The sequence below is a fragment of the Halichoerus grypus genome, chromosome 5, assembly GCF_964656455.1.
Source record: "Halichoerus grypus chromosome 5, mHalGry1.hap1.1, whole genome shotgun sequence".
NCBI lineage: Eukaryota > Metazoa > Chordata > Mammalia > Carnivora > Phocidae > Halichoerus > Halichoerus grypus.
Window position 1 is genome coordinate 172303464 of NC_135716.1, and position 27631 is coordinate 172331094.

The window sequence follows — 27631 nt, forward strand, 5'->3', positions numbered from 1 at the left end:
AGTTGATGCTGAATAAAAAGGTTGATGAATTGCTACATTTTAAGTAATGTATGTTTTGAGGGTTTATTTCCTCCCAATTTGAGTGAAAAGCCTTGTGTGTTTAATGTTTTCCATTGATGATACTACTAATTAGGATCCTCAGAGGAAAGGAAATCTAAAATTTTGCTTTGTGGCCTTGTTATTTTTAGTAGGAGACAAGAACATAGACCACTTCATTCAAGGATGCTTCCAAGGGAAAACCTAGGGTATGTATTGGTAAGTCCAAAACAAGCATAAGCTGTTTGGACAGTGCGGTGATAACTACTTTCACCTCCAGGTCTACTGGAAAGACATGTTTTTCTCCAAAATAGACCTGACCTAATTTGAGTTGAAGCTTGCTAGCCTAATTAGCCTCCTGTTTTTGCTTGTCTTTGTTTTTGTATTGTCAGGAGCACTTGGCATATTGGTTGGGGTGGAGGTAGAACCATGTGATTCCTAAAATGAGCTTTATCATAAGCTGGGTGGGAAAGCTTTCAGGGAACTGTAACTTATTAGTGGGAATGGGAGAAGACACCAAGTGTTGTGGTAAGACAGAAATTTCCACCGAGTTACTGGGAGCAGGAGGGCTTTTGGTGGGTGACTCAGCTGTTTTCTAAACCTGTCCCATGTGATTGAGTGTGCATGATGTCTGTTTATTCTCGGCAGAGTAAGTACTAGGGGAGTCACATTACACAGTAGGCATAATGTTTATTTAACCAGCTCTGTGATGATCTAAAAATAGCTTGTAGGGGATTTTTGTTTTCTCACTGCATTTAGCAGCGTAAGATATAAAAATCATAATGGAGACCCATTGGTGAGGACTTTTCCTTATAGATAACTTTGAATAAATAGTTGGCCAATACTTTTTCAATTCTTTCAATTTAAAGTTGAAGGCCTTGGTATAAAGATACATAAAAGGTTAGGAAAATAAGAAAGTCTTCTAATTATCCAGAAAATAATTCTGCACAATTACAATTTAGCTTGTATTCTGGATAGATAGACATTTTGGGTGCTTCAGGTATTTATGTGCTAAAGTTTTACCTGGGAACTCTGTTTCCTTTTTGTGAGGTTATAGCAAATGTCTTTTTGAAGTGGAAATGTAGTGTGGTATATTTTTGCTGGATTTTATGTTAATATTATTATAGTAATATTTTTACCTTGATTTTCTTGTTTTACTTACCCTGTACTCAAGAGTTGCACCATCATGTACTGTAATTGGGTCTTTCAGTGTGTCAGAATGTTGTTATTATAACCCTGTGTACTGCTTGGCTCTGAAAGAGAAAGCACTTGGAAGTCTCAGTGTATCTAATAATCATAATCTGTTCATTTGTCTGGGAAGCAGTGAGTCACCGTGACTTACTCTTTTTGACATCTGGCGTTCTTGCTGTTTGAGGTGCAGTTTATACAGCATATGAACTTGGGTCTCTGAGATTATTTCCAAAGGGAAGGGGAAACTGGATTCATTAAGAAAAGATGCCAGCATTCTCTTTACAATAATGTTTAACTGAGTGGGAGTATTTGATAAGTCTGTTAGCCTGTAAAATTACATTACTTATGATGATTGATGCTCTATATAAAGTGGGAAATACATACTTTTTCATGGTTAATGAAAAAATGACTTGTGCATTAAACAATTATTGCATGTATTTGCTTCATTCTGTGTTTCAAAAAATATTAAACATGAGAGGATTTAAGTTTTTATTTTCAATATTAGACTGTTAGAATATTTGCTGGGTTTTCTGTTTTGGCATCTTTTTACATGGTGCTGTCACTAGGAATTTAATATACCTGGAATGGTATATTAGAATACAGACCTTCTAGGGGTGCCTGCGTGGCTCGGCCAGTTAAGCGTCTGCCTTCTGCTCAGGTCATGGTTCCAGGGTCCTGGGATCGAGCCCCACATCGGGATCCGTGCTCAACGGGGAGCCTGCTTCTCCCTCTCCCTCTGCCCGGCACTTGTGCTCTCTCTCTCAGTCTCTATCTCAAATAAAGAAATAAAATCTTAAAAAAAAAAAAAAAAGAATTTACTGCATGTAAATGGAGCCTGACTTGAACACCATTTGAAGATAATTCCAACAATTTCACTGGCTATATGTGTGTGATCCCATACTTGCCCTCATCCTGATAGATACATAACAAGTTGGTCATTTCTCAGTGTTAAAATTATCTGGGTTTGAAACCGAAGGACCAGCCATGATGCTTGGGCATGTTGCCAAGAACAAATAAGAAAATGATTTCACGCAGACTCAGCTGTTCCACAGGAGATAAATTCAGATTTATCGAAAGAGAAAGTAGTTCTCCAGTTCCTGTCATATTGGCAGTTGCGACAGATACTCCACTGAACCCTGATTGACACACACAGTGTTTTCCTCTGCAATGGAGGATTGTTTCTGTTTCCTCTAGTCACTTGCAGTGTTTCTTGACGTCCAGGAAAGGGGGGCTGTTTTTGTTTTCTGATAACACCTCACACTTGTGAGATAGGAAAATATGTATTTTGGTTGGGTCTGATTCTCCTTGTTACTCTCCTTTCTTGGAAATAAAAGATAAGAACGTGGTTTTCCCAACTTCAGTGAAATAGAGGGAAAGGCATTGTGTTTTGTGCACACTGCTAAATGATTTTCAGATCTGTTAGATGGTTTAGTATAGCTAGCTATCATTGAGTTTCAAGTTGATTACAGTGCTGTACCAAGTTGTCAGTAGTTTAGGCAGGTGTGCTTTACCAAGTACTGCTTAAAAGGCAAGAAGTTATAAGCAAGTATATGTAAGTATATATGTACAAATATGTGTGATTCTGACAACTAATTGATGAAGTTGAATAAATTTTGTTGAGATAAAGTTCTTTGTGATCAGACTTTGAGCTAGAGTAATGTTAGATACTTTAACAAAGGTTGATACTTAAAATAAAAATATGTTGATACATAAAATTTTTTAATTGTGAGATTAACATGAAATTTATGATCTTAACTTTTTAAATGTACAGTTCAGTGGTATTAAGTACGGTGATATTTTCTGCCATCTCTCTCCAAAACCCTTTTTATCTTGTAAAACTGAAATTCTGTATCCATTAATTAACTCCCCATTTGCTCCCTCACAGCTGCATCTGGCAACAGCTATTCCATTTTCTCTCTCTAGATTTGACTAGTAGTTAGATATTTCATAAGTGGAATCATACAGAGTTTTGTCTTTTTGTAACTGGCTTGTTTCACTTAGCATAATGAATGTCCTTAAGGTTCATTCATGTTGAATGTGTCAGAATTTCCTTACCTTTTGTGACTGAATAATATTCCTTTGTATGTATATACCACATTTTGTTTATCCATTCACCTGTTGATGGACATGTCATTCGCTTCCACCTTTTGGCTATTGTGAATAATGCTACTGTGAACCTAAGTTTAAAAATATTCCTTTGAGAACCTTGCTTTCAAATCTGAGTATATATCCAGAAAAGTAGAATTCCAGGACTATACAGTAACTCTATTTTTCATTTTTTGAGGAACTGTCATATTGTTTTTCATAGTGGCTATGCCATTTTACATTACCACCAAAAGTGCACAAGGGCTCCAGTATTCTGTACATCCTCACTAACAGGTGCTGTTTTGTGTTTTCTTTTTTTTTTTTAGTAGTTATCCTAATGGGTTTGATTAGTTATATCACCATGGTTTTGATTTGTATTTCCTTAGTGGTTAGTGATGTTGAACATCTTTTCACGTGATTATTGGCTATTTGTGTATCTTCTTTGGAGAAATGTGTAGTCCAGTGTGTTTCCTATTTTTCAATATGATTGTTTGGGTTTTTTTGTTGTTGAATTGTAGGATTTCTTTATATATTCTGTATCTTAACTCTTTATTAGATACATGGTTTCCAAATAATTTCTCTAATTTTGTGTTTCTTTTTCACTTGGTGGATTGTGTCCTTTAATTCCCAGAAGTCTTGTGTTTTTTTTTAATTGAAGTATAGTTTACATGCAGTGTTATATTACTTTCAGGTGTATAACATAGTGATTTGATGATTCTGTACATAATGCAGAGCTCACCATGATAAGTGTAGTTACTATCTGTCACCATACAAAGTGTATGCATACAAAGGGAGTCCAGTGTGGGACTCGATCCCAGGATGTTGTTATCACGACCCAAGCTGAAGGCAGACGATTAACGGACTGAGCCACCCCGGCACCGCCCCCGCCAATATATTTTCTTATAAGAATTTTATACTTTTAGCTCTTTCGTTTTGGTCTTTGATTCATTTCGAGTTCTTTTTTTTTTAAAGATTTTATTTATTTATTTGACAGAGAGATAGCGAGAGCAGGAACACAAGCAGGGGTAGTGGGAGAGGGAGAAGCAGGCTTCCCACTGAGCAGGGAGCCCGACGCGGAGCTCGATCCCATGACCTGAGCCAAAGGCAGAAGCCCAACGACTGAGCCACCCAGACGCCCCTCAAGTTCATTTTTATATATAGTGTAAGATAGGGGTCCAGCTTCATTCTTTTGCATGTGGTTATCCAGTTTTTTTTTAAACATCATTTGTCGAAAGACTGTCGTTTCCCTTCCCCATTGAATAGTCTTGGTACCCTTGTTAAAAATCATTTGACAGTACAAATGAGGGTTTATTTCTGGACTATCTGTTCTCTTCCATTTGTTCTGTATGTCTGTCTTTATGCCGGTACCATGTTGTTTTGATTTCTGTAGACTTAAAAGTTTTGAAATCAGGAAGTATGAGACTTCCAACTTTGTTCTCTTTTCCAAGATTGTTTTAGCTATTTAGGGTCCCTTGAGATTCCTTATGAATTTTAGGATGGGTTTTTCTATAGCAGCAAAACATGTCGTTGGGATTTTGATAGGGATTGTGTTAAATCTGTAAAATTCTTTGGATGATATTGACTTCTTTACACTATGAAGTCTTCCAATCCATGAACATGGAATCTCTTTCTGTTTATGTTTTCTTTCATTTCATTCATTAGTGTTTTGTAGTTTTCAGTTTACAAGTGTTTAACGTCCTTGGTTAAGTTTAATTCTATGTATTTTGTTCTTTTTGATGCTATTGTGAATGAACTTGTTTTCTTAACTTCCTCTTAGATTGTTTATTGCTAAAGTATAGAAACACAGCTGATTTTAGTGTGTTCATTATGCTGCAACTTTGGTCAATTTGCTTAGTAGTTCTCACAGTGTTTTGTGGAATCTTGAGGGTTTTCTAGATCATGGTGTCTGTGAACAGAGATAATTTTGCTTATTCCTTTCTAATTTGGATCCTTGTATTTCTTTCTCTTGTCTGATTGCTCTGGCTAGAATGTCCAGTACTATGTTAAATATTTGTGTTCAAAGTAGGCATCTTTGTTGTATTCTTTTTTTTTTTTTTTTTTCTTGATATTAGAGGAAAAGCTTTTGGTCTTTCACCATTGAGTATGGTGCCAGATGTGGGCTTTTCATGTATGGCCTTTATTATATTGGGGTACTTGCCTTCTATTTCTTGTTTGTTGGGTGTTTTTATCATGAAAGTGTATTGACGTTTGTCAAGTGATTTGCCTGCATCTGTTGAAATGATTATGTACTCCCCCACCCCTTCTTTCTGTTAATGTGGTGCAATATATTGATTGGTTTTTTAAGTTGAACCATATTTGCATTCCAGGAATAAATCCCAGTTGGTCATGGTGTATACTTCCTTTAATGTGCTGTTGAATTCTGTTTGCTAATATTCTGTTGAGGATTTTTGCATCAGTATTCATCGGAGATATTGGTCTGTACTTTTTATTTTTTATATATCTGTTTTTAATTAGGCTCCATGCCCAGCTGACTGAGCCACCTAGGCACCTCCCAAACCGATCTTTTGTTTGAAGAATTAAATCTGTTTATATTTAAAGTAATTGTTGTCAGGAAAGGATTCACTGTTGCCATTTTGTTATTTTCTTTTGTTTTTGTTTTTAAGGTTAGATTTTTAAGTTATCTCTACACCCAACATGGAACTTGAACCCTGAAATCAAGAGTTGCATGCTCCACCAACTGAGCCAGCCAGGCGCTCCATTTTTTTATTTATTTTATGACTTAAACTCTCTCTCTCTCTCTCTCTTTTTTTAATCATTTCCCCCCTTACTGTCCTCCTTTGTACTTAGTTGAGTTTTTGTAGTGGCATGTTTTGAATCACTTCTCATTTCCTTCTTGTGTATATTCTATAGATGTTTTGTTTCTGATTACCATGGGGGATTACATGTAACATCTAAAGTTACAGCCATCTATTTTAAACTAATAACAATTTAACTTAAAAATAACTTACAAAGGGCGCCTGGGTGGCTCAGATGGTTAAGTGTCTGCCTTTGGCTCAGGTCATGATCCCAGGGTCCTGGGATCGAGCCCCGCATCGGGCTCCCTGCTCAGCAGGAAGCCTGCTTCTCCCTCTCCCACTCCCCCTGCTTGTGTTCCCTCTCTCGCTGTCTCTCTGTCAAATAAATAAAATCTTTAAAAAAAGTAATAACTTACAAATGCTCTACTTCTTTTCACCTCTTCCTCCTCCCTCTTTTATGTTACTGGTGTCACAGATTATATCTTTCTGTATTGTATATACAGTGACATAGATTTATAATTAGTTTTATGCTTTTGTTTTTTAAATCCTATAAAATAATAAAAAGAGTTATGAGCCAGAAGTACAATAATACAGGTTTTTATATTTGCCCATGAATTTTACTTTACTGGAGAACCTTATATTTTTCTGTGGCTTCCAGTTACTGCCTCGTATTTCTTTTGTTTCCACTTTCAGAACAAGTCTTGTAGTAATGAACTCTCTCACCTTTTGTTTATCTGGAATTTTCTCCCTTATTTTTGAAGGACATTCTTGAGGAACATAGAATTCTCATTTGACAGGTTTTTTTTTTCAATTGTTTGATTATCATGTGTCTCACCTGGAGTTTATTGAACTTCCTGTATTTGTGTGTCCTTGTCTGTCTTTGAATTAGGCTATTTTCAGCCATTATTTTTTCAGATTAGGTCTCTGCCCCTTTCTTTTCTCTTTTCTCCCATAATGCATATATTGATTTTTTTTCAATGAGGTCCCTTATATTCTTTAGGCTCTGTTCACTTTTTGCCTTCTACTCTTCCTCCTCACCTTCCTCCTCCTCTCTCTCCCCACTTCTCACACTTGGTAATTTCAAGGGTCCTCTGTTCAAGGTCACTGATTCTTTCTTCCGTCTATTTAAGTGTGCTTTGGACCCCTCTAGTGAATTTTAAAAATTGAGTTACTGAGTTTTTCTACTCCAGAATTTCTGCTTGATTCTTTTTTACAATTTTTTGATACTCTGATTTGTGCTCTTTTAAAATTTTATTTATTTATTTATTTATTTATTTATTTATTTTTGTTCTCTTTTTTTAATACTCTTTTTTTATGCTCTGATTTTGTTTCATATGTTGTTTTCCTAGGTCTCTGTTTTCCTTTATTTTATTGAGCATATTCAAGACTGCTGTTTTGAAGTCTTTGTCAAGTAACTCCAAAGTCTCTGTTTCTTTAAGGTTGGTTTCTAGAGATTTACATTGTTCCTTTGAATGGGCAGTATTTCCCTGTTTATTTGTGTGCCTTGTAATTGAGCATTTGTAAAACATCCACACCTCCTAGTATTTGGGGCCTGGCTGATTACAGGGGAAGACCATCACTCATCAGTCCAGTGTGAAGGCATAAAGGTCTTTTCAGGCATTTTCTGTTCATATATCTTCCCTGGGCCTGTGTTTGTGGTTTCCCTCCAATTCCACTATATCCATGGCTACTTTTAAATCTCTCAGTTTCCTGAAAAGTCTTACCCCTGCTTCTTCTCAAGTCCTTAAATGTTCTGTTGTATTCCGCTTCCTGTAATCTCTTGCACCAGATGCCTGCAGGTCTGAAGTCTCCCTGCAGTTCTCATGGAGTTCAGCAGGTGCCACTGCTTTCTATGGGACTTCAAGCTGATATACAAACTATGCCACTGTTCTCATCAGTGCTCTGAGTATGGTGAAATAGAAACCAGTCTCTTAGGCAGCCCCTATGTGAGCCAAGTCAGAATGTTGCAAACAAGTTCCATTTTTTCTCTTCTGTTTCAAGGGAGAAACTGGGAATTGGGTGGCTTCCTCCAGACTGTGCCATGCCAGGGAGAGGTTTGGGTAGGGGCAGGCAAAAACACCACTACATTTCCCATCCTTTTGAGTGTGGTTGTATAGAGCTCAGGAAGACAGTTGAAGGTGCCCAGAAACAGTGTGGATGGAAAATTATTTTAGGATCAAAGTAAAACACAGGACCTGTGTAAATATGGGAGAGTGAAAACAACTGTTCCATAGCCATCAGGAATGGCACATACGTTTTTTGTTTTTTTAAGGATAAACTTAAGGATAGAGAAATAAAGTAAGTGTTTAATATTTTCAGAGCAAGGGGAGGGTCACTTTTAACTTTCGTATTAATCTAGGTCAGTGTTTCCAAATGTTTTGATTGAGGACCTCTCTATACTCTTAAATAACTCTGGGGGTCTCAGTATTTTTTTCATGTTATATCTATTAGTATTTGCTATATTAGGAGTTAAAACTGAGGAATTTAAAAATATTTATTTTAAAGTAAAAATAAAGTTCATTTTTTGTACACATCAATAATATATTTTTATGCAAAAATATTTTCCAAAACAAAAATATTGATGAGAAGAGTTGTACTGTTTACAGTTTTGCAATAATAGAAGGTAGGTGGAATCTCATCTCTTTCTGCCCTCTAATTGTTTCACTATATTATTTCAGCTGAAGTATATGAAGAAAATAGAGGCTTACACAGGTGTGTAGTTAGGAAAGGGAGACATATTTTGTACAGTCCTTTTCAGAAACTTGTGGTAATTCTTTGAAATTATGTCAAATTCAGTAAGTGGTAATTTCTTAAACATTATTTGCATTCTGGAATCTGAATCTGTATCAGTGAACTGTTGGTACTCTGGTATGTTAAAATCTACTGGTGTGTCTTGCATTTGAATTAATTATTAATATTATATGATTTGTAACATCACACATTGGTCATTCAAAATACACTGCTTCACTGAGTTATACAAAACTTTTTTTTTTTTAAGATTTTATTTAGTTATTTGAGAGAGAGCACAAGAGGGGGGAGCGGGAGAGGGAGAAGCAGACTCCCTGCTGAGCAGGGAGCCCGATGCAGGACTCGATCCCGCGACTCCAGGATCATGACCTGAGCCGAAGGCAGTCGCTTAACCAACTGAGCCACCCAGGCGCCCTATACAAAACTTTTTTTAAAAAAATTTTTATTTTTATATATTTGAGAGAGCAAGCACAAGTAGGGGGAGGGACAGAGGGAGAGTGACAGACTTCCCACTGAGCAGACTCTCCGCTGATCCCCTGTGGGGCTCAATCTCAGTACCCCAAGATCATGACCTTAGGCAAAGTGAGACGCTTAACTGACTGAGCCACCCAGACGCCCTGTACACTTTTTATTACACAGTATTAAAAATCACATTCTCATCAGAAAAGTCTAAATATTGGGGAGGTGCCAAGCTCATAGTGACAGATACATATTTTCAACAGTCTAATTTTATTTGAAAGCTTTAATTTTATTATTGGTAACAAATACTGTTCATTTTCCTTGACCTGACAGGCTCGTTTTGTTCATTTTTACTAAAATGTCTGCCATGTACCAAAGTCTTCATAAGCATAGTATGTCTGTTATTTATTCTTTCAAATAAAATGGTGTTGCATGAAAAGAGCATGTAGTTCAGCTTGTAACTCAAGCAGTAGCATAAATGCTATTTCTCAGTACAGACATCTTACTCCAGTATGCTTCGGAAGTGCTCTATTTATCTTCTCTTACTTGGTCACAACAGTATTAAAAAAGACATGTGCTAAAGCTTCCTTACTATATGGTTCCAGTTTTGTAATGTTTTATATGTGACCACATCACAAAGATGAGGATAGACTTGTGGTTGCCATGGGTTAGATTCATGAGAGGTGTAGGGAAGAAGGAAAGAAGGTGACTGTGGCTATGATAGGGTGGTCTGAGGGATCCTTGTGAAGAACCTGTTCTGTATTCTGTCTGTAGTAGTGGTGACACAAATCGATATATGTGATAAAATTGCCTATAACTAAATACAGAAATGTGTATGCACATAAAGCTAGTGAATTATGAATAAGGCTGATGATGCGTTGAATCAGTGTCACTTTTCTAGGTTTGTTGTTGTACTGTGGTTATATGTTACCATTAGTTCAAACTAGATGAAGAGCATCTGTATGGAAACTCTTATTGTTTTTCAAACTCCATGTGAATTTATAATTACTCAAAAAGTAATAACTTTTGGGGCACCTGGGTGGCTCAGTCATTAAGCATCTGACTTCGGCTCAGGTCATGGTCCCAGGGTCCTGGGGTCGAGCCCCGCATCGGGCTCCCTGCTCAGTGGGAAGCCTGCTTCTCCCTCTCCCACTCCCCCTGTTTGTGTTCTCTCCCTCGCTGTGTCTCTCTTTGTCAAATAAATAAATAAAATCTTAAAAAAAAAAAGTAGTAACTTTTACTGTCACATAAATGGCATTCTTTTTTTTTTTTTTTTTAAGATTTTATTTATTCACTTGAGACACAGATACAGAGAGAGAGAGAAAGCATGAGCAGGGAGAGAGGCAGAGGGAGAGACGCCTAACCATCTGAGCCACCCAGGCGCCCCCATAAATGGCATTCTTAAGTACTTTTTTCTTTTTTTTTTTTTATTTAGTATATAGAGTGTAGAAGTGAAGAATACCAGTAGTTTTACCCACCTTGCTTTTCTGTCATTAGTGCAGGTCTCAACACAGGCTAATAATAGCTTAGCATTAATATTTTGAAAATTTTGGGGGCGCCTGGGTGGCTCAGTCGTTAAGCTTCTGCCTTTGGCTTAGGTCACGATCCCAGGGTCCTGGGATCGAGCCCCGCATCAGGCTCCCTGCTCATCGGGAAGCCTGTTTCTCCCTCTCCCACTTCCCCTGCTTGTGTTCCCTCTCTCACTGTCTCTCTGTCAAATAAATAAATAAAATCTTTAAAAAAATTTTTTTTTTTTTTTTTTTTACCTGGCAGACAATTAGAGGTCTCAGGGATGCCCAGACATATGCAGTCCATACTTTGAGAATCAGTGGCATAAAGCCTTTATTTAGCTGAGGAAAACAAGTAATATACCTAAGACTGTGTATGGGTCTCTGCATCTCTTTCCAGTGTTTTATACTGTACTCTTGTTTATTGGATATTATTGTACTTCTGTGAAAACACAGAAATGGATGTTTGTAATGATATAAATGACAGACATGAGAAGAGTAAAACTTTCAAATTAACAGCTTTCTATACCTATGCTGCGCAGTATGGTAGCAACTAGTCCTATTTGGCTATTTAAATTCAAAATCTAAGAGATTAAATGTATATAAATAAAATTTAAGTGGAATTAGTAGTTATGGAGTTCAGTTTTGAATGATGAAAAAATTCTATGGATCTTTTGCACAATGTGCATATAGTTATTAACACTACTGTCCAATTAAAAATGGTTGAGCTGTAAATTGTATTATGTTTTCTACCACAACAAAATATTTTAATTTTTTTTAAAGATTTGTTTATTCATGAGAGAGAGTGTGTACGTGAGTGCGCAAGTACAAATGGGAGGGGCAGAGAAAGAGGGAGAGGGAGAGAGAATCTTAAATGCTATTAGTACCTTCTGTGTATATGTGTGCTTATTTCAACATTCTCTCTCAATACCATTCATTCCATATCATTACATGTTCCTCTGTATCTTTTTTAATGACTAAAAGATTATACTCTATGGCTGAGTAAATCATTTTTACGTCTATATCTATCTATCTTTTATTGGTTAAGGTGTGAAGTTCTTAAAAGACCTGCAACCATAAATCTTCAGCCTCGTTTATGTACCTAGGCCACAGCTATATATAGTGTCTTCTTTGTGTTAGATTTCAGTAAATACTGTTGATTTAATTTTAATTGTGATTTATGAGATTTATGAGACATTTTATTTATGTTCCAAGAATATTTAGAACTTTGCAAAATACAGAATTCCTACTGTATTTTCTGGCTGACTTTTTTTTTTCTATCATGTGAAGAGGAAGCTGAAGGATAGAGGTTATTTTCATGTCTTTATTATTAAAGTAATCAATTCTTTTGATCCTTGAATAAGGAAAAACATGTAATACAGAATTGTATAAAATAGAACCGTGAGTTGTATCCTATACTGTCCTTCCGATTCCCGTTCCTCTGAAGTAGCTGATGCTGTTTGCTTAGTAAATGTAAGTTTGCTCAGGAAGACATCTTATCTAAATTTATGCATTTATGGATATATTAGTTTTATGTATCAAAAATCTACACAAGTAGGGTGCATTTATATTCTCTCATTGACTGACTTTAGTATATTTTCACCTCTTCCCTAGAAAAACATGGAAATTTAGCATGCCTCCCCTTTATTTGGCCTTATGAATATATCTGTTCCTTGAAATGGATTTGTGTGTCAAATAGATAAGCTTATTTAAAATGTCAGAATATGAAAACACTAATTCAAAAGGATATATGCAGCATTATTTACAATAGCCAAATTATGGAAGCAGCCCAAGTGTCCACTGACAAATTAATGGATAATGAAGATGTGGTGTGAATTGTTGAATCACTATATTGTACACTTGAAACTAATGTAACACTATTGTTAACTTTATTGGAATAAAAATTTTAAAAAATGAAAGATGGTAGGTATTATCTAATAGCTCTTTGGAAAGTTGTGGGAACTTAATTGTTCTTTTTTTTTTTTCTTAAGGTTTATTTATTTGAGAGAGAGAGAGCATGGGGAAGGGGAAAGGGAGAGGGAGAGAGAGAATCTCAAGCAGACTCCGTGCTGAGCCTGGAGCCCCACATGGGGCTTGATCCCATGACCCTGAGATCATGACTTGAGCCAAAACCAAGAGTTGGTCTCCCAACCAACTGTGCCACCAGGTGCCCTGTAACTTCATTTTTCAATCACATTTGCATGTTCATGCACACACATTCACAATATTGAATTTAGTCATTATGGTAGTATTTGTTTCAGATGAAGGAATTGTCTTAAACAGGTAATATTATTTTTAAATACTTTATTTATTTATATGACAGAGAAAGACAGCACAAGCAGAGGGAGCAGGAGAGGGAGAAGCAGGCTCTCCTCTGAGCAGGGATCCCGACACAGGTCTCAATGCCAGGACCTTTGGGATCATGACCTGAGCCAAATGAAGAGCTTAACAGACTGAGCCACCCAGGCGCCCCTATAATTTTTTAAAATTTATTTATTTGTTTGAGAGAGAGAGAGAGAGCAGGGTGAGAGGCAGAGGGAGAGAGAGAATCTCCAGCAGACTCCTGCTGATCACAGAGCCCAACGCAGGGCTTGATCCCAAGACCCTGAGATCATGACCTGAGCCAGAATCAAGAGTCAGACACTTAACTGCCTGAACCACTCAGGCGACCCCTGTTGTAATTATTTTTGTTGGCTTAAGTCCATTGTATTATATCGCAAAAATTGAAAATCCTTGTTGATTTTTTTCATAAATTTATATTTTAAAAACCATCACATCTGGACCTAAGATGCTATGTTATGGTGTTCTGTCTTATAATGGAATTTACCCTCAGGTTTTTATCTTTAAATATCCAAATCACTGTTTCTTAAATAGTTATTATGGACTTAAAGGTTATGTCTGCAGCACAGAAATTGTTTTGGTTGACTTTTTTCTTTTTTTTTTTTTACTGGCATTCTGTTAACAGTTTATCAGTTAACACCATTTGGTAGTTTTTGTTGTTACTATTGTGTTCTTATTTCCCCAAGTTGATAAAAAGGTATCAGTGACTTAGGAAGGTTCATTGAAACATAAAAGTAATGATGAAAATGAGAATGCAAGTCTGTAACTTATGTAAACTTGGACAGTGAAGTGATTGGCAGTTTAAATAGAAATAATTAATGTATACGTCCTTGGAGAAGTAAGTCTTTGTAATACCTGTGAAGGTCCAAAAAGAGAAAGTGCAAACAAAACCTGTGATGACTATTGACATGATAGTCTGTTGATCTGTTCCTAGTTCTCTATTCATTTGATATTATGAAATATGTTTATAGAATGTTCCTATTTAAATATTTGCAATATTTTCCAACAAAGTGTAGTAGTATATTAAACAACTTTTTCCAGAATGACTTCATAAACTTGGTGAATCATGTCATTATGTGTAGAGAAGAGAGAAAAAAACCTAGACGCATCGTTCACAGTTGCACTCTTTGTAGCATTGACAGGTACAATTTATATCATTCCAGATAAATTTCTAAAACCAGCCACAAAGAGTTGAATAATCCTCTGAGAGAAAGCTAAGTGAGCTCTTGGCAAAATTCCTTTATCTGTGCTTCTGTTAAAACCCCATAATGGCACAATGGCATACGTTGTGAAAGTGGAATCACTTCTGTGTGTGGCTGTCATCAGATATTATGCTTTGTGTTTAGATGAAACTGCTTGTGTAGAATATGAATCTGCTCTTGACATACATATAATTTGAGTAGAACTGCTTGATTATTTTTTGTCTGTTTAAAATAGTAATTCCAAGCTAAAGGAAAATAAATTCTTCTATTAGTATTCATTATAAGACCAATGATACAGTGCCAGTATTGACAGAGAACCAGCTATATGTGTTGCCAGGAATGGTGTATTACCTAATGATAGTACTTGTGCCTGAATGGTAATTCACATGCCGCTTTTTCAGTTAACTGTAGATGTGTTGCCTTATATGGCTCCAGTGTTGAAGATATTAGTGAAAATCTTGAATAAGGTCAAATATGGCCATTATGCATATTTTCAGCATCTATTCTGAAAACAAATTAGGCTGCTCTTCCTTTCTGTAGTACTCTAGCTATGGAAGGGCAAAATTTTCACGTAACTTCTTGATAGAGAGAACATTTCTGTATTTTTTTTTTATAAGTTGTACATCTCAGTGTTGTCTTTAGTATTTTAACAGTCAGAAGGTTTTGCTTCAGCCAACATCAGCTAAATGTTGAGAATAAAGTATCAAGATTTCCTAAAACCAACGAGCCCTTACCACTGAGAATATGGCTTTCTTAACATTTGATCACTTTGTTTAAATTGATAAAGAATGAAATTGGTTCTGTATTTTACAGCTCTATCCAAATGTTGTCATCAAACTTGATGAAATACTTTTCAACTTAGGGGCAGACAGAGTTGATAAGAAATCAACTCACCTTTCTTGGAGAGGAGGCAAGATGGTGGAGGAGTAAGGGGACCCCTTTTCAACTGGTCCTCTGAATTTAGCTGGATATCTATCAAACCATTTTGAACACCCACGAAATCAGTCTGAGATGTATGAATATATATCTGGATCTCTGAAAACAGAAAAGCGACTGCTTTTTGCAAGGTAGGACGTGTGGAGTCATGAATTGGCGGGAAGATATCAGAAGATAAACAGAAGGGGGAGGGAGCCTCCATAAATGGTGCCTGGAAAGTGATGTAACACCAGAGCACAAAATCAGAACCTTAGAAATTTGCTCTAGTGAGAAACATCCCTCTCTGAAGGGGGCTCAGGAAATGAAAAGGCAGAATTTTAGGTAGGTAGGGCATTGTGGTCTCAGGTTATGAGGGACTACAGAGCAAAACGGATTCCTGAAATGGTAGAGTGCCCGAGCATTGGAGCCAGGAAGCAGGTTATGGTCAGCGAGCCCAGGAGGGGACTCTCAGCTCCAATCGCCATAAACCAGGAGCCAGGCCTGTTGATAACCGCTCTTTCCTTGAACAGCCTGAAAAAATCTGGAACCTGAGTCCGTGACCGGGCAAAAACTTGCAGAACGGTAGTGGCCGGGAAAAGGCTTTAGAGTGGAACCCAGACTGATGCCGGAGTTTTGGGTGTGCCCACGAGCCCATAGCCACTTGCGGTTTTAGGATCACAAAGGGCACTGGTACTCCGCCCCTGATACTACCTCTGAGAGAGTTGCTGTGGGCACGCACCGCAGGAGACTGCAGTTTTCAGCGGCGCATGCAGAAGTGGAGATTGTTTGTCCTGGAGGGTCTATTAAAGAGGGCAGATTGAGATTTTTCTGCTCTGGGCCAGAGGTTTGGCTGCGGCCATTTTTGCTGTGATCCTCTGAAGAGGTGGGGAAAGCACCCAGGGAACAAAAGCCACACAGAAGACTGGTTTCCACTGAGCGCATCCTCCTGACGGGGTGGGGCACCTCCCCCGCCAGGCAGGGTTACCTGAGAAACAGTGTGGCAGGCCCCTCCCCCAGAAGACAGGCTGGAAGAACAGGTGGATGACAATCCTATGGATCCTATAAGCCTGTAAAATTCCAACACCAGGGGAAAATTGTATATTGAGCTCCAGGTGTGGCCTCATGACTTACTTATTTTTCAGATATAATTCTCCTTTTCTTTTCTTTTCTTTTCTTTTCTTCTTCCTTTTCTCATGCTTTTCCTCTGTTGTATTTTTCTTTTTCCCTTTTTATTTCAACAGATGTCTGTTATTCAACTTATTTTTCATAGTTGCTTTTTAACTTGTATTTTTACACACCTATATTTTTTATAGATTCAGTTTTACCTTTTTATATATACAAGTTTTACTTTCCTTGTAATTTTGGGACGTAGTGTCCTCTAACACACAGACCAAAATACACCCAGGAACAACTGAAACACCCTGCCTTGTCCACCCTGAGAGATTATAGTCCCCCTTACCCCCGCTTTTAAAAATTTTTTTAATTTTATTCTTGTGTTTCATTTTGGCTTTGTTTTTTCTGTGGTGGCGTCTGACCACTCCAGATTTTGCTAGGGTGTATCTAGCTTGGGTCTGGTTGATATTTTGTACTCTGTTCATTCATTCAACCATCCCTCGACAGAATGACTAGGAGGAGGAACTCTCAACAAAGAAAAGAACCAGAGACAATGTCCTCTGCCACAGAACTAAGGGATATGGATATAAGCAAGATGTCAGAGATGGAATTCAGGATAGCAATCATGAAGTCAACAGCCTGGCTTGAAAAAAGGATTAGGGACAATATAGAATCTCTAAGGGCAGAAATGAGATCTAATCAGGCCAAACTTAAAAATGCTATGAATGAGATGCAGTCTAAACTGGATACTCTAACAGCCAGGGTAAATGAGGCAGAAGAGCGAATCAGTGATCTAGAAAAAAACTGATAGGAAGGAAGCTGAGGAAAATAGGGATAGGCAGCTAATAGTCCATGAAAATAGATCAATGAAATGATGTCATGAGACGTTCCAATGTCAGAATTATTGGGATCCCTGAGGGGGTGGAGAGAGAGAGAAGACTAGAAGGTATATTTGAGCAAATGATAGCTGAGAACTCCCCTAATCTGGGGAAGGAAACAGCATTTGTGTCCAAGAGGCAGAGACGACCCCTCCCAAAATCAATAAAAATAGATCAACATCCCAACATGTAACAGTGAAACTTGCAAATCTTAGAGCCAAGGAAGCTACCCTGAGAGCAGCTGGGGGAAGAGATCTCTTACATATGGAAGGACGAACATCAGAATAAAATCAGACCCGTCCACAAAAACCTGACAAGCCAGAAAGGGCTGGCAAGACATACTCAGGGTACTAAATGAAAAGAACATGCAGCCAAGAATACTTTACCCAGCAAGGCTGTCATTCACAATGGATAGAGAGAGAAAGAGCTTTCAGGACAGGGAGAAACTGAAAGAATATGTGACCACCAAGCCAGCCCTGCAAGAAAAATTAAGGAGGATTCTGTAAGCCAAGAGAAACCCATAAGTCACATAGACCAGAAAGAAACAGAAAATCTACAGAAACAGACTTTACAGGCCAATACAATGGCACTAAATTCGTATCTTTCAATAGCTACACTGAATGTAAATGGGCTGAATGCTCCCACACAGGATTTCAGATTGGATAAAAAAGCAGGACCCATCCATATGCTGTCTACAAGAGACTGATTTTGAGCCTAAAGACACCTCCAGATTGAAAGTGAAGGGATGGACAACCATTTACCACGCTAATGGATCTCTAAAGAAAGCTGGGGTAGCAATCCTCGTATCAGACAAATTAGATTTTAAACCAAAGACCATAGTAAAGAAATGCAGAGGGACACTATGTCATACCTAAAGGGTCTATCCAACAAGAAAATCTAACAGTTGTAAAAATCTATGTCTTCAACATGGGAGCAGCGAATTATATAAACCAGTTAATAACCAAAATAAAGAAACATACTGATAATAATACATTCATAGTAGGAGACCTCAGTACTGCACTTACAGCAATGGACAGATCATCTAAGCAGATGAACAAAGAAACAAGAGCTTTGAATGACACATTGGACCAGATGGACTTCGTAGATATCTACAGAACATTCCATCCTAAAACAACAGAATACTCATTCTTCTCCAGTGCACATGGAACTTTCTCCAGAATAGACCACATACTGGGTCACAAATCAGATCTCAACTGGTACTAAAAGATTGAGATTATCCCCTGCATATTTTCAGACCACAATGCTGTGAAACTGGAACTCAGCCACAAGAAGAAATTTGGAAGGAACTCGAACACTTGGAAGTTAAAGAGCATCTGCTAAAGAATGATTGGGTCAACCAGGAAATTAAAGAACTTAAACAATTCATTGACACTAATGAGAATGAAAACACATCAGTCCAAAACCTATGGGATACTGCAAAGGCAGTCCTAAGAGGGAAATACATAGCCATCCAAGCCTCTCTCAAAAAATTAGAAAAATCCCGGGGCACCTGGGTGGCTCAGTCGTTGAGCGTCTGCCTTCAGCTCGGGTCATGATCGCAGGGTTCTGGGATCAAGCCCCGCATCGGGCTCCCTACTCTGTGGGGAGCCTGCTTCTCCTTTTCCCACTCCCCCTGCTTGTGTTCCCTCTCTCTCTGTGCCTCTCTTTGTCAAATAAATAAATAAATCTTTAAAAAAAAATTAGAAAAATCCCAAATGCACAAGCTAACCTTACACCTAAAGGACCTAGAGAAAGAACAGCAAATAAGGCCTAAACCAAGCAGGAGAAGAGAAACAATAAAGATTAGAGCAGAAATCAATGAAATAGAAACCAAAAAAACAGTAGAAGAGATCAACAAAACTAAAAGCTTGTTCTTTGAAAGAATTAATAAGATTGATAAACCTCTGACCAGACTTATCCAAAAGAAAAGGGAAAGGACTCAAATTAATAAAATCATGAATGAAAGGGGAGAGATCATGACTAACACCAAGGAAATAAAAACAGTTATTAGAAATTACTACCAGCAACTATATGCCAACAAATTAAACAATCTAGAAGAAACGGACGCATTCCTGGACACTTATAAACTACTAGGACTGAAAATAGGAAGAAATAGACAATCTGAACAGACCAGTAACCAGCAAGGAAATTTAAGCAGTAATCAAAAACCTCCCAAAAGACAAGAGTCCAGGGCCAGATGGCTTGCCAGGGGAATTCTACTAAACATTTATTTATTTATTATTATTATTTTTTAAATGACCTTTTTTTAAAAGTTTTATTTATTTATTTGACAGAGAGAGCACAAGCAGGGGGAGCAGCAGAGGGAGAGGGAGAAGCAGGTTCCCTGCTGAGCAGGGAGCCCGATGTGGGGCTCAATCCCAGGACCCTGGGATTATGACCTGAGCTGAAGGCAGACACTTAACAACTGAGCCACCCAGGTGCCCCTCTACCAAACATTTAAAGAAGAAATAATACCTATTCTACTGAAGCTGTTTCAAAAAATAGAAATAGTAGGGGGCGCCTGGGTGGCTTCCAAACTTCCAAAGTCATTCAATGAGGCCTTGATCCCCAAACCAAAGACCCCATGAAAAAGGAGAATTACAGACCAATGTCCCTGATGAACATGGATGCCAGAATATTCCTAGCCAATAGGATCCAACAGTACATTTTTAAAAGGATTATTCATCATGACCGGGTGGAATTTATTCCTGGAATGCAAGGGTGGTTCATCTTTCAGAAATCAGTGTGATAGAGCACATTAATAAAAGAAAAGACAAAAACCACATGATCCTTTCAATTGATGCAGAAAAAGCACTTGATAAAATACAGCATCCTCTCCTGATTAAATCTCTTCAAACTATAGGTTATAGAGGAACATACCTCAATATCATAAAAGCCATCTATGAAAAGCCCACAGCGAATATCATTCTCAATGGGGAAAAACTGAGAGCTTTTCCCCTAAGGTCAGGAACACGACAAGGATGCCTATTCTCATCATTATTGTTCAACATAGTACTAGAAATCCTAGCCTCAGCAATCAGACAACAAAAAGAAATAAAAGACATTCAAATTGGCAAAGAAATCAACTTACCTCTCAAGTTGAAACAGTTAACTTGAATTAAGTTGAGATAGTCGCCTCCAGCCTTCTAGAGTTTGAGTGTGATACATACACATAAACTTGATTTTTCAAACATTGCTAAAAATAATCTTTGATGAGAAATCTGCAGCTAACTGTTGAGTCATATTTGATGCAATTATCACCTATTTGATAGATGTGAGATACTTGCTGTCATAATTTTCAATTTGTGGCCAGATTTAGTACACCTATAGTAAAAAGGGAAATTAACCTGATGTAGAAGCTTAATGTTGGTTATTAGAGATGGGTATAAGATTACCATGTTGAAAGATCGCAAATTATTCTCCATGTCCAGTATGAAACTTTTGTCATTAGTTTTTTTGTTTTCATTATTTAAAAGTTATAAACTTTTCAAACATTGCTTTAAAGATTTTTTTTTTTTTAATGTAATCTCTACCCCCAATTTGGGGCTTGAACTCATGACTCCAGTATCAATGCTATACTGACTGAGCCAGCCAGGCTCCCCTCAAACATTTGCTTTAAATTGTTAATCCCAGCTGAACTGCCACTAAATGGTCATTTTGAATTTTCTTTTAAAGCAAAGTTAGAATACTTTCTAGAGATACCATTTACTTAGTTACCTTGGATAAGGCACTTGTGTTTTTTTTTAAGATTTATTTATTTATTTATTTGAGAGAGAATAAGGGAGAAAGAGAGCAAGCTAGCCAGTGGGGGAAGGGGCAGAGGGAGAGAATCTCAAGCAGACTCCCCACTGAGCGTGGAGCCTGACATGGGGCTCAGTCACTTGACCCAAAAGATCACGACCTGATCCAAAACCAAGAGTCAGACACTCAACTAACTGAGCCATCCAGGTGCCCCAACACTTAAATTTTCTGACCTTTGATTTCCTCATTTGTAAAATTGGCACCATGGTAATAAAAGGTGATTGTATAATAATTGATTTTTCTTCATTTTATCTTAGCAACTTCCTTGCAAAGTAGATTAGTTACTATTTTTTACATTCATGGGAAAGATAAATTACTTGCCCAAGTAAGTGGCAGTTGTTAGGATTTAACACCAAGTCCTGTGATTCTGTGTCCATTGCTATTGCCAGTATTTCATTTTAAACATGTTACAGGTTTTTTGCTTTTTTTTCCCCTGGGTTTCAGTAGCACATAGAATACTAGTTTGTAGTATTTAACACGGGTTCATAATGAAAAGCTTATTCTCTTATTTTCAGAAAACCTGTGGTAAGTTAGTACATACTACCACTTATCCCATGCTTTTATCTAAAGTTCGTATTGATTGTAGATTTTTACATAAAAAAAAAAAATGGTCATGTAAAAGGATTAAAGCGTAAGCAGTGGAAGAGAACAACAATAATATAGCAGTTAACTTAGTGAACTGCTAATTTGGCTCTGGTCTGTCTTCCTCAGTGGTTTTCTTTGCTTGTAGGTACTTTGGAAAGCTCACCACAGCAATAACAAGTTCTCTCAGCTATGTTTGATTTTGTTTGTGGCATGGTCTGTCCGTTTCAGAAATAGATGAATTGACAGTGAGTGCTCTTTGTACTTCAGTTATCAAATCATTGTACCTAGTCATTGGGTTGCAGATGTCTCCTTATCAGGAGGTTTAAGGTAACCTCTTAAAAATGCTGCTCTGATTCTGAATTGCTGCATGTTGTGGTAAAGATAAGTTTTTAAAAGTATAGCTATAAACCATACTAGTAAATACTTCTATAAATTTCTTTTTAATACGTTGAGTTACCCTGCCATATATATTCAAAGTATGATATTGTTCTGCCATTTTTTGACAGACCCCATATCCCTCTGGACAGAATGCAGGTCCAACCACGTTGGTATACCCTCAAGCCCCTCAGACAATGAATTCACAACCTCAAACCCGTTCTCCGGTAAGTACGCAGAAGCTTGTTCTAGATAATGTTCTCCATTTAAGTTTGTGTTTTTAGGAGCTTGGGTTCCTTTGGCTAAAATTTTTACTTGTTTTTGGAAACTTGTTCCAAGGACAATTTATTTTATTATGACTTATTATTATTATTATTATTATTATTGATTAGCATTTTCAGACTTTTAATATAGGAATAATTTAAATTTATTGAGAGAAAGAAGAAATGGAGCTTTTTATCTTCTTTTACTTTTCTGTGGCATGATTTTTTTTTTTAAATCTGGTTGCATTCAAGTTCATTTCAACTCTTAATTTGTTGTACTGTTCACAATTCAGGAGGAGAGTAAAGCACAGTGATTTTAAAAGTAAATTAAATTTCATTAATTAGACTCTCAAATTTCAGTGGTTTGGGAAGTAAATTTCTGAATTGGTGTCACTAGATCAGTTCTAATCATTTGACAGTTTGGACATATGCATGACATACACCAATGGTGTATTCATTTTTTCAGATGGTAAATAAATTGTCATACAAATTAAAGTGCTATCATCCTCTTTGCTCATCCTTTACATGGATTGCAATAAATATTGCAAAGACTGAGAATTTACTCAAGGTTCATCCTTCTGCTTCACAAAAGTATATAGTTGCTTCAGCTGTCCATTCCTTAGAACGTCGTTTCCTGCCCTGCATGACTAGTTTTTGTCAGAAGGTGCTTCTGTAATATCTCACATTGTATCTCACATTCCTACTTGTATCTCAGCTCTGTGTTTTCCTCAGTATAGGTATCTTTGTTTGGTTCCCTACCCCTGCTTTTTTGCCTGTAGTATAGGGGTATTTCATTGCATTAGCTCCTATTCATTTGGTTTTATGCATGAACTGAGAAATGTTGAAATGTATGAAAGATTGCTCAAAGAACTAGAGATCATAGACTGCACCAAAATGTAACCTCTTTCTTACCCTCTTCCTGTCTTCCTTTTCCCTATTGCCCTCTTCTCCAGTACCTGTTCTTAGATCCTGGTTCTCCCCAGGGGGTGGAAGAACCTTTCTAAAGAGGTGGGACTTTGGTCCTAGTTGCCTGTATGCCTGTCTTTTTTTTTTTCTGAAATGATCAACAAGATGTCTGATGCAAGTTGTGTTCTGAGAGTGGTTTGGGGATGTGGATACTTGACTACTTGGAGTGGGCCTGAGATCTCACCAGATTAATTTAGATAGGCCCTGCTTCTAGTCATTAAACATGGGACATTATGGTAAGCTCTTATTACAAAGAATTCTATGGCCCTCTTCACCCCCATCCCCCTTTTATAATTATTGAAAGAAAAGAAATTTACATGGTTAGAACTGGCGCAAAACCTGACTGAAGAGCTGCATCTCTAAACCAGTTTTTTTGACAGCCCAGCAGAACAGTGCCAATACATTGCACAGACAACTGGAAGAGGAGGAAGGTTTTGGAACAGACTCCCGTTTACAGGTCCTTGGCTGGAAGAGGCTGGATAAAATACTGCATTGTAAGCAATATAACAAACTGTACTTCTTGCAGGCAGTGGTGCCTCTGGCACTCATTATTTTTGACCACATCCATTTATTGGCTGATGAACAGAAATGCTTTGATTGCTTCTTCTCTGAAAGTCTAACCTAGCATGGCAGTTTCTGCCAGGCATACTGGGGAAAAGAATAACAAATTGGGTGGGTCTTCTTGATTGGGAATTAGACAGGAGTAATTTGGGGTTTAGATTTTTCTTTATTTTAAACTCGAAGAGGGATATCCCTTTCAGATAAATTTGATTTTAAAAGATAAATTTCAAGGCTTCTTTTTCCCTCTTTCCATTTTATAATTGAATATCAAAGAGGAAATTGTCTGTAGTTGTCAGCCATTTTTCTGTGGTCATAAACTCTTCAGATACTATCCTCTATGCAATTTTTGCCATCTGCTCTGCTAGTGACCATTATCACCCCCATTACTAAAAACCACACACATAACATTCCATTACATATCCCAAAACAAGTGCAAGACTAGCAAACCCTAGACTACTCTTGCTTGTTGTTTTGGGTCCCGTTTTCTTTATTTCATTTGTGTTGGTGCTGGGAGGGTGAAGTTGGGATATGAAATTTGACAGGATTGCATTTTCTTTCTACATCCCAAGTTGCCATAGTCTAGTCTCATCCATCCCACAGCTATCCCAACTGGTGAGGAGAGGTAAGCTGTTGCACTAAGGAAGGGACCCTTCCCATGGCTTTGTAGAGCAGCTAAAGCTTACTCCATTCTATTTCTGCATTAATGGGCCATTGGCAATTGCACAGTTTAGGCTATTCTGTTCTTCCCTGGACAGCTGCCTTTGCAATCCAAGTGGCTTCAAGTGGCCCCCTCCCTCTTTCAGGTTATCTTTGTGTCCATATTTCTATTTGATGTATAGTATCTTAGTTAAATTCATATTATTGAAAATCTTGTTTAAAAGGAAAAAGATACTGATTAGCTACCTATCTGTTCATTTTCTGGTTATGCTGGAACTCTTTAAACAATAGTTTATTTTTAAATAGCCTCCAAAATACCTCTTAAATGCCTAATTGAAAGAGGGGGAACTGTTTGGCTTTTGCAGTAACCTGTATCCACTGGTTATATTTTGTGGTGCTAAGTGCCAAAGATACATCAGTGTTATGTTGTCCCTGCCCTGTTGCCAACTGTGCCCAGAAGAGTGAGTGGGTGGGTGGGTGGGTGGCATTAACATTGGATCCAAGTTCACAGAAGGCTGCTTTCCTTAATATCTACAGTCCTCACCATCTTAAAGACCCCTTAAAAAAAAAAAAAAGAAAGAAATGAAAGTTTCTATTTTTAATATGAGCCAGCAGCGACTACAGTTTGTTCTGTTGCTTACAGTTACCCATAGGATTAAGACTATTGTCATTCCAAGTGGAAAGCTCAATAGCCAATGGTGACTAGTGCAAAATAGACTAGGGTACTTTCCCACTAACTTGTGTTTTGTTTTGTTTTGTTTAAGTATATTTGTAATTTTATAAGGTACTCCTCTTGCTCATAGAAAGTTCTCTTTTTGACTGGAATCTTCCAAATATATGAAGTTGCAACTTTTATTTTAGAGCCTTAGAAATGGGACCTTTCTGTGGAACAGTGATAAGACAGGTACTGCTGTACTCAGGTTAATTTTTTAACATGGCCCTTCTCTCCCATTTTCTTCAAAAGTGTCATGAAGAAACATCTCACTTCCACCCCCTACTTTCATACCACATGGGTGGTATTGCCTATTCTTGAAACTTGATGTCCATAGTAGAGGTATGATCTGTTTTCTTTTCATAATTGGAAAACTGAAAATAGAAGACCGCAGTTTCTGTGACGAGAAAACGTTCTACAAGAAGTGAAGCTGCCCTTATCATCATTTTGAAAAACTCTTTTATAGTAGTTAGCAAATATAATGGCTGACCTAACACACTATAATCACACAGGTCATCAAGAGCTCATTAATTTATACTGAATAACTTTGAATTGTGTTTAAGACACATTTCATTACTTGAAAAATAGGTGATGTTTTAGCTTCTAAGGTGACTTCTTAATCTTCTTAGGTGAATTCTTAATAAAGCGGTCTTCAGCCATCTGCTACATTGTGATGTGCTCCACTGCAATTTTTTGAAAATTATTTATATGAAATAACGGCAGTTGGGGAAATAATTCCACATCTCTTGCACGTAACTTAAATTCTGAGTATGAGGGATTGTTTCTTCATTAATCTTCAGTCTGATTCACTGGCAGTGATGAGTTGATGGAAGGAAGGCTCTCTAGGAAATAACTGAAGATGTATTTTAGTTTCTTAAATGTATTACATTAAAGCCTTTGTGGTTTGCGTTCAAAACCGCTTTGTAAATATTTTCTTCTCACTATTAAAGAGGGTGGTTAAATTTTGATAGTTAATGTATTAGTAGCCAGTACATGACACTGTGTCCCAAATAGTTTTCTCTGTCCTTTTTAGTGAAGTCATATTGGAAGTCCAGTTAATGCTCTGGTGAAGAATTAGTTGATCTTAGAAATTTAGTATTTAAAATTTTATTGGTGGAAAAGCTTTTTCTTTCATTGTACGCTAGGGAAAATAAGAGTTGGGAGTGTGTATTACCTGCTTTCAAGCACTCTATTGGGCTAAGGAGTTATATTTTCTTTTGTTACTATTCTCAATATCAGATAGCAGTAGGTGCATATGGACAGTGTTGTGCTGTTGTGTATAAAAATTGAGAGATTTGATTTCTTTCACTCTTTTTTCTTCTTGAGCTTATAATAGTACCACTTTGATTAATCATGTTAGAAAGTGATGTTCTTTACCAGCTATTTGCTTTGGTATGCCTGATATTAAACTTCACCAGTTAATTGTATTTAAATATATATATGGTTATTTATATATTTAAATACATATTTATATATTATAAATATGTTTGTGTATTTATAGATATATAAATGAAATTTTATTCTTTAAGAAATAAAGGAAGATACTGAAATTTCCATTTCATGTGTGAAATACCCCATTAAACCTAAGTAAATTTGAAATCAGTCCTGTTAACATTCTTTATTTCCTGTTGGACATTTTAATTACCTCCTGGCTATTTCTTATAATATAAAAGCTTTTCTCATTTCCTCCAGCTATATCAATAGCATAAGCACCCTTGAGTTTTTCATGTTTGTCTTAATATAATCACTTAGTATTTCAAACCTTCTTTTGCTTTATTTTAGGGTTTTTTTGTTTTTTTTTTTTAATATTCCTATCAGAGAGGTACCCTTACGTGCCTAACAGCTTAGCTGTTTCTCTCCCAGCTGATAAATGGCAAACTATAGCTGGTAGTGGTGTTAACCTGTTGAATCTTAGTACCTGTCTGTCACTGTCCTGCAGCAAAGCTTTGACTGTTTGTGTTTTTTTTTTTTTTTCTTGTGGGTTTTTTTTCTTTTGGCATATTGTGTGACATTTTGGTTTTTGTTGTGGTGTTTCTGACTCTTTGTGCCTTTCCTTTTGTGTTTGTTTTCCCTCCTTTTCTCAGTTTGCAGCGGGGCCTCGACCTGCCCATCACCAGGTACTGTACCCTTGCCCCTTCACTATCACCCTTAACTAATAGGTGGGGGCTTTAGTAGCTGCTGACCCTTAGAATGCTGCCATTCCAGGGAACCACCCAACCTGTACTCTTCAAGAGTAGCTGCAGTCTCCTGTGATTCTGTTCTTTTTGTCCTTCACTAATTTCACAGCATTTTGTTATTAACAAACCCATTCCGTTCTGTTAATGGCACAATTTAAAAATAATAGAGTGGTTTTTTCCCCCAAAAAATAATTGCTCTGAATTTAAGGAACCCTGAAAAATTGTAGATGTAGTAAGCCCTCACAGATTTTGTGGATATCTGTATTGTTTAAATTTGACTGGAACAGGCAACATTCTAAGGGT

At 37.2% G+C, this 27631-nt stretch overlaps 1 protein-coding gene across 24 annotated transcripts in view; it reads left to right on the plus strand.

Moving 5' to 3' along the window:
* The window catches only part of EIF4G3 (eukaryotic translation initiation factor 4 gamma 3), a 332624-nt gene that overhangs the window by 147432 nt on the left and 157561 nt on the right, over positions 1-27631 (plus strand). For 12 of the 24 annotated variants that reach the window (XM_036099078.2, XM_036099079.2, XM_078073712.1 and 9 more), the window contains 3 exons: positions 22124-22219; positions 23602-23715; positions 27236-27268. In XM_036099078.2, the coding sequence (XP_035954971.1) occupies positions 22190-22219; positions 23602-23715; positions 27236-27268 (177 nt within the window). In that variant the 5' untranslated portion in view covers positions 22124-22189. Of the gene's footprint in view, positions 1-22123; positions 22220-23601; positions 23716-27235; positions 27269-27631 lie in introns of those variants that run through there. The other 12 variants (XM_078073724.1, XM_036099092.2, XM_036099096.2 and 9 more) reach the window with 3 other exon arrangements.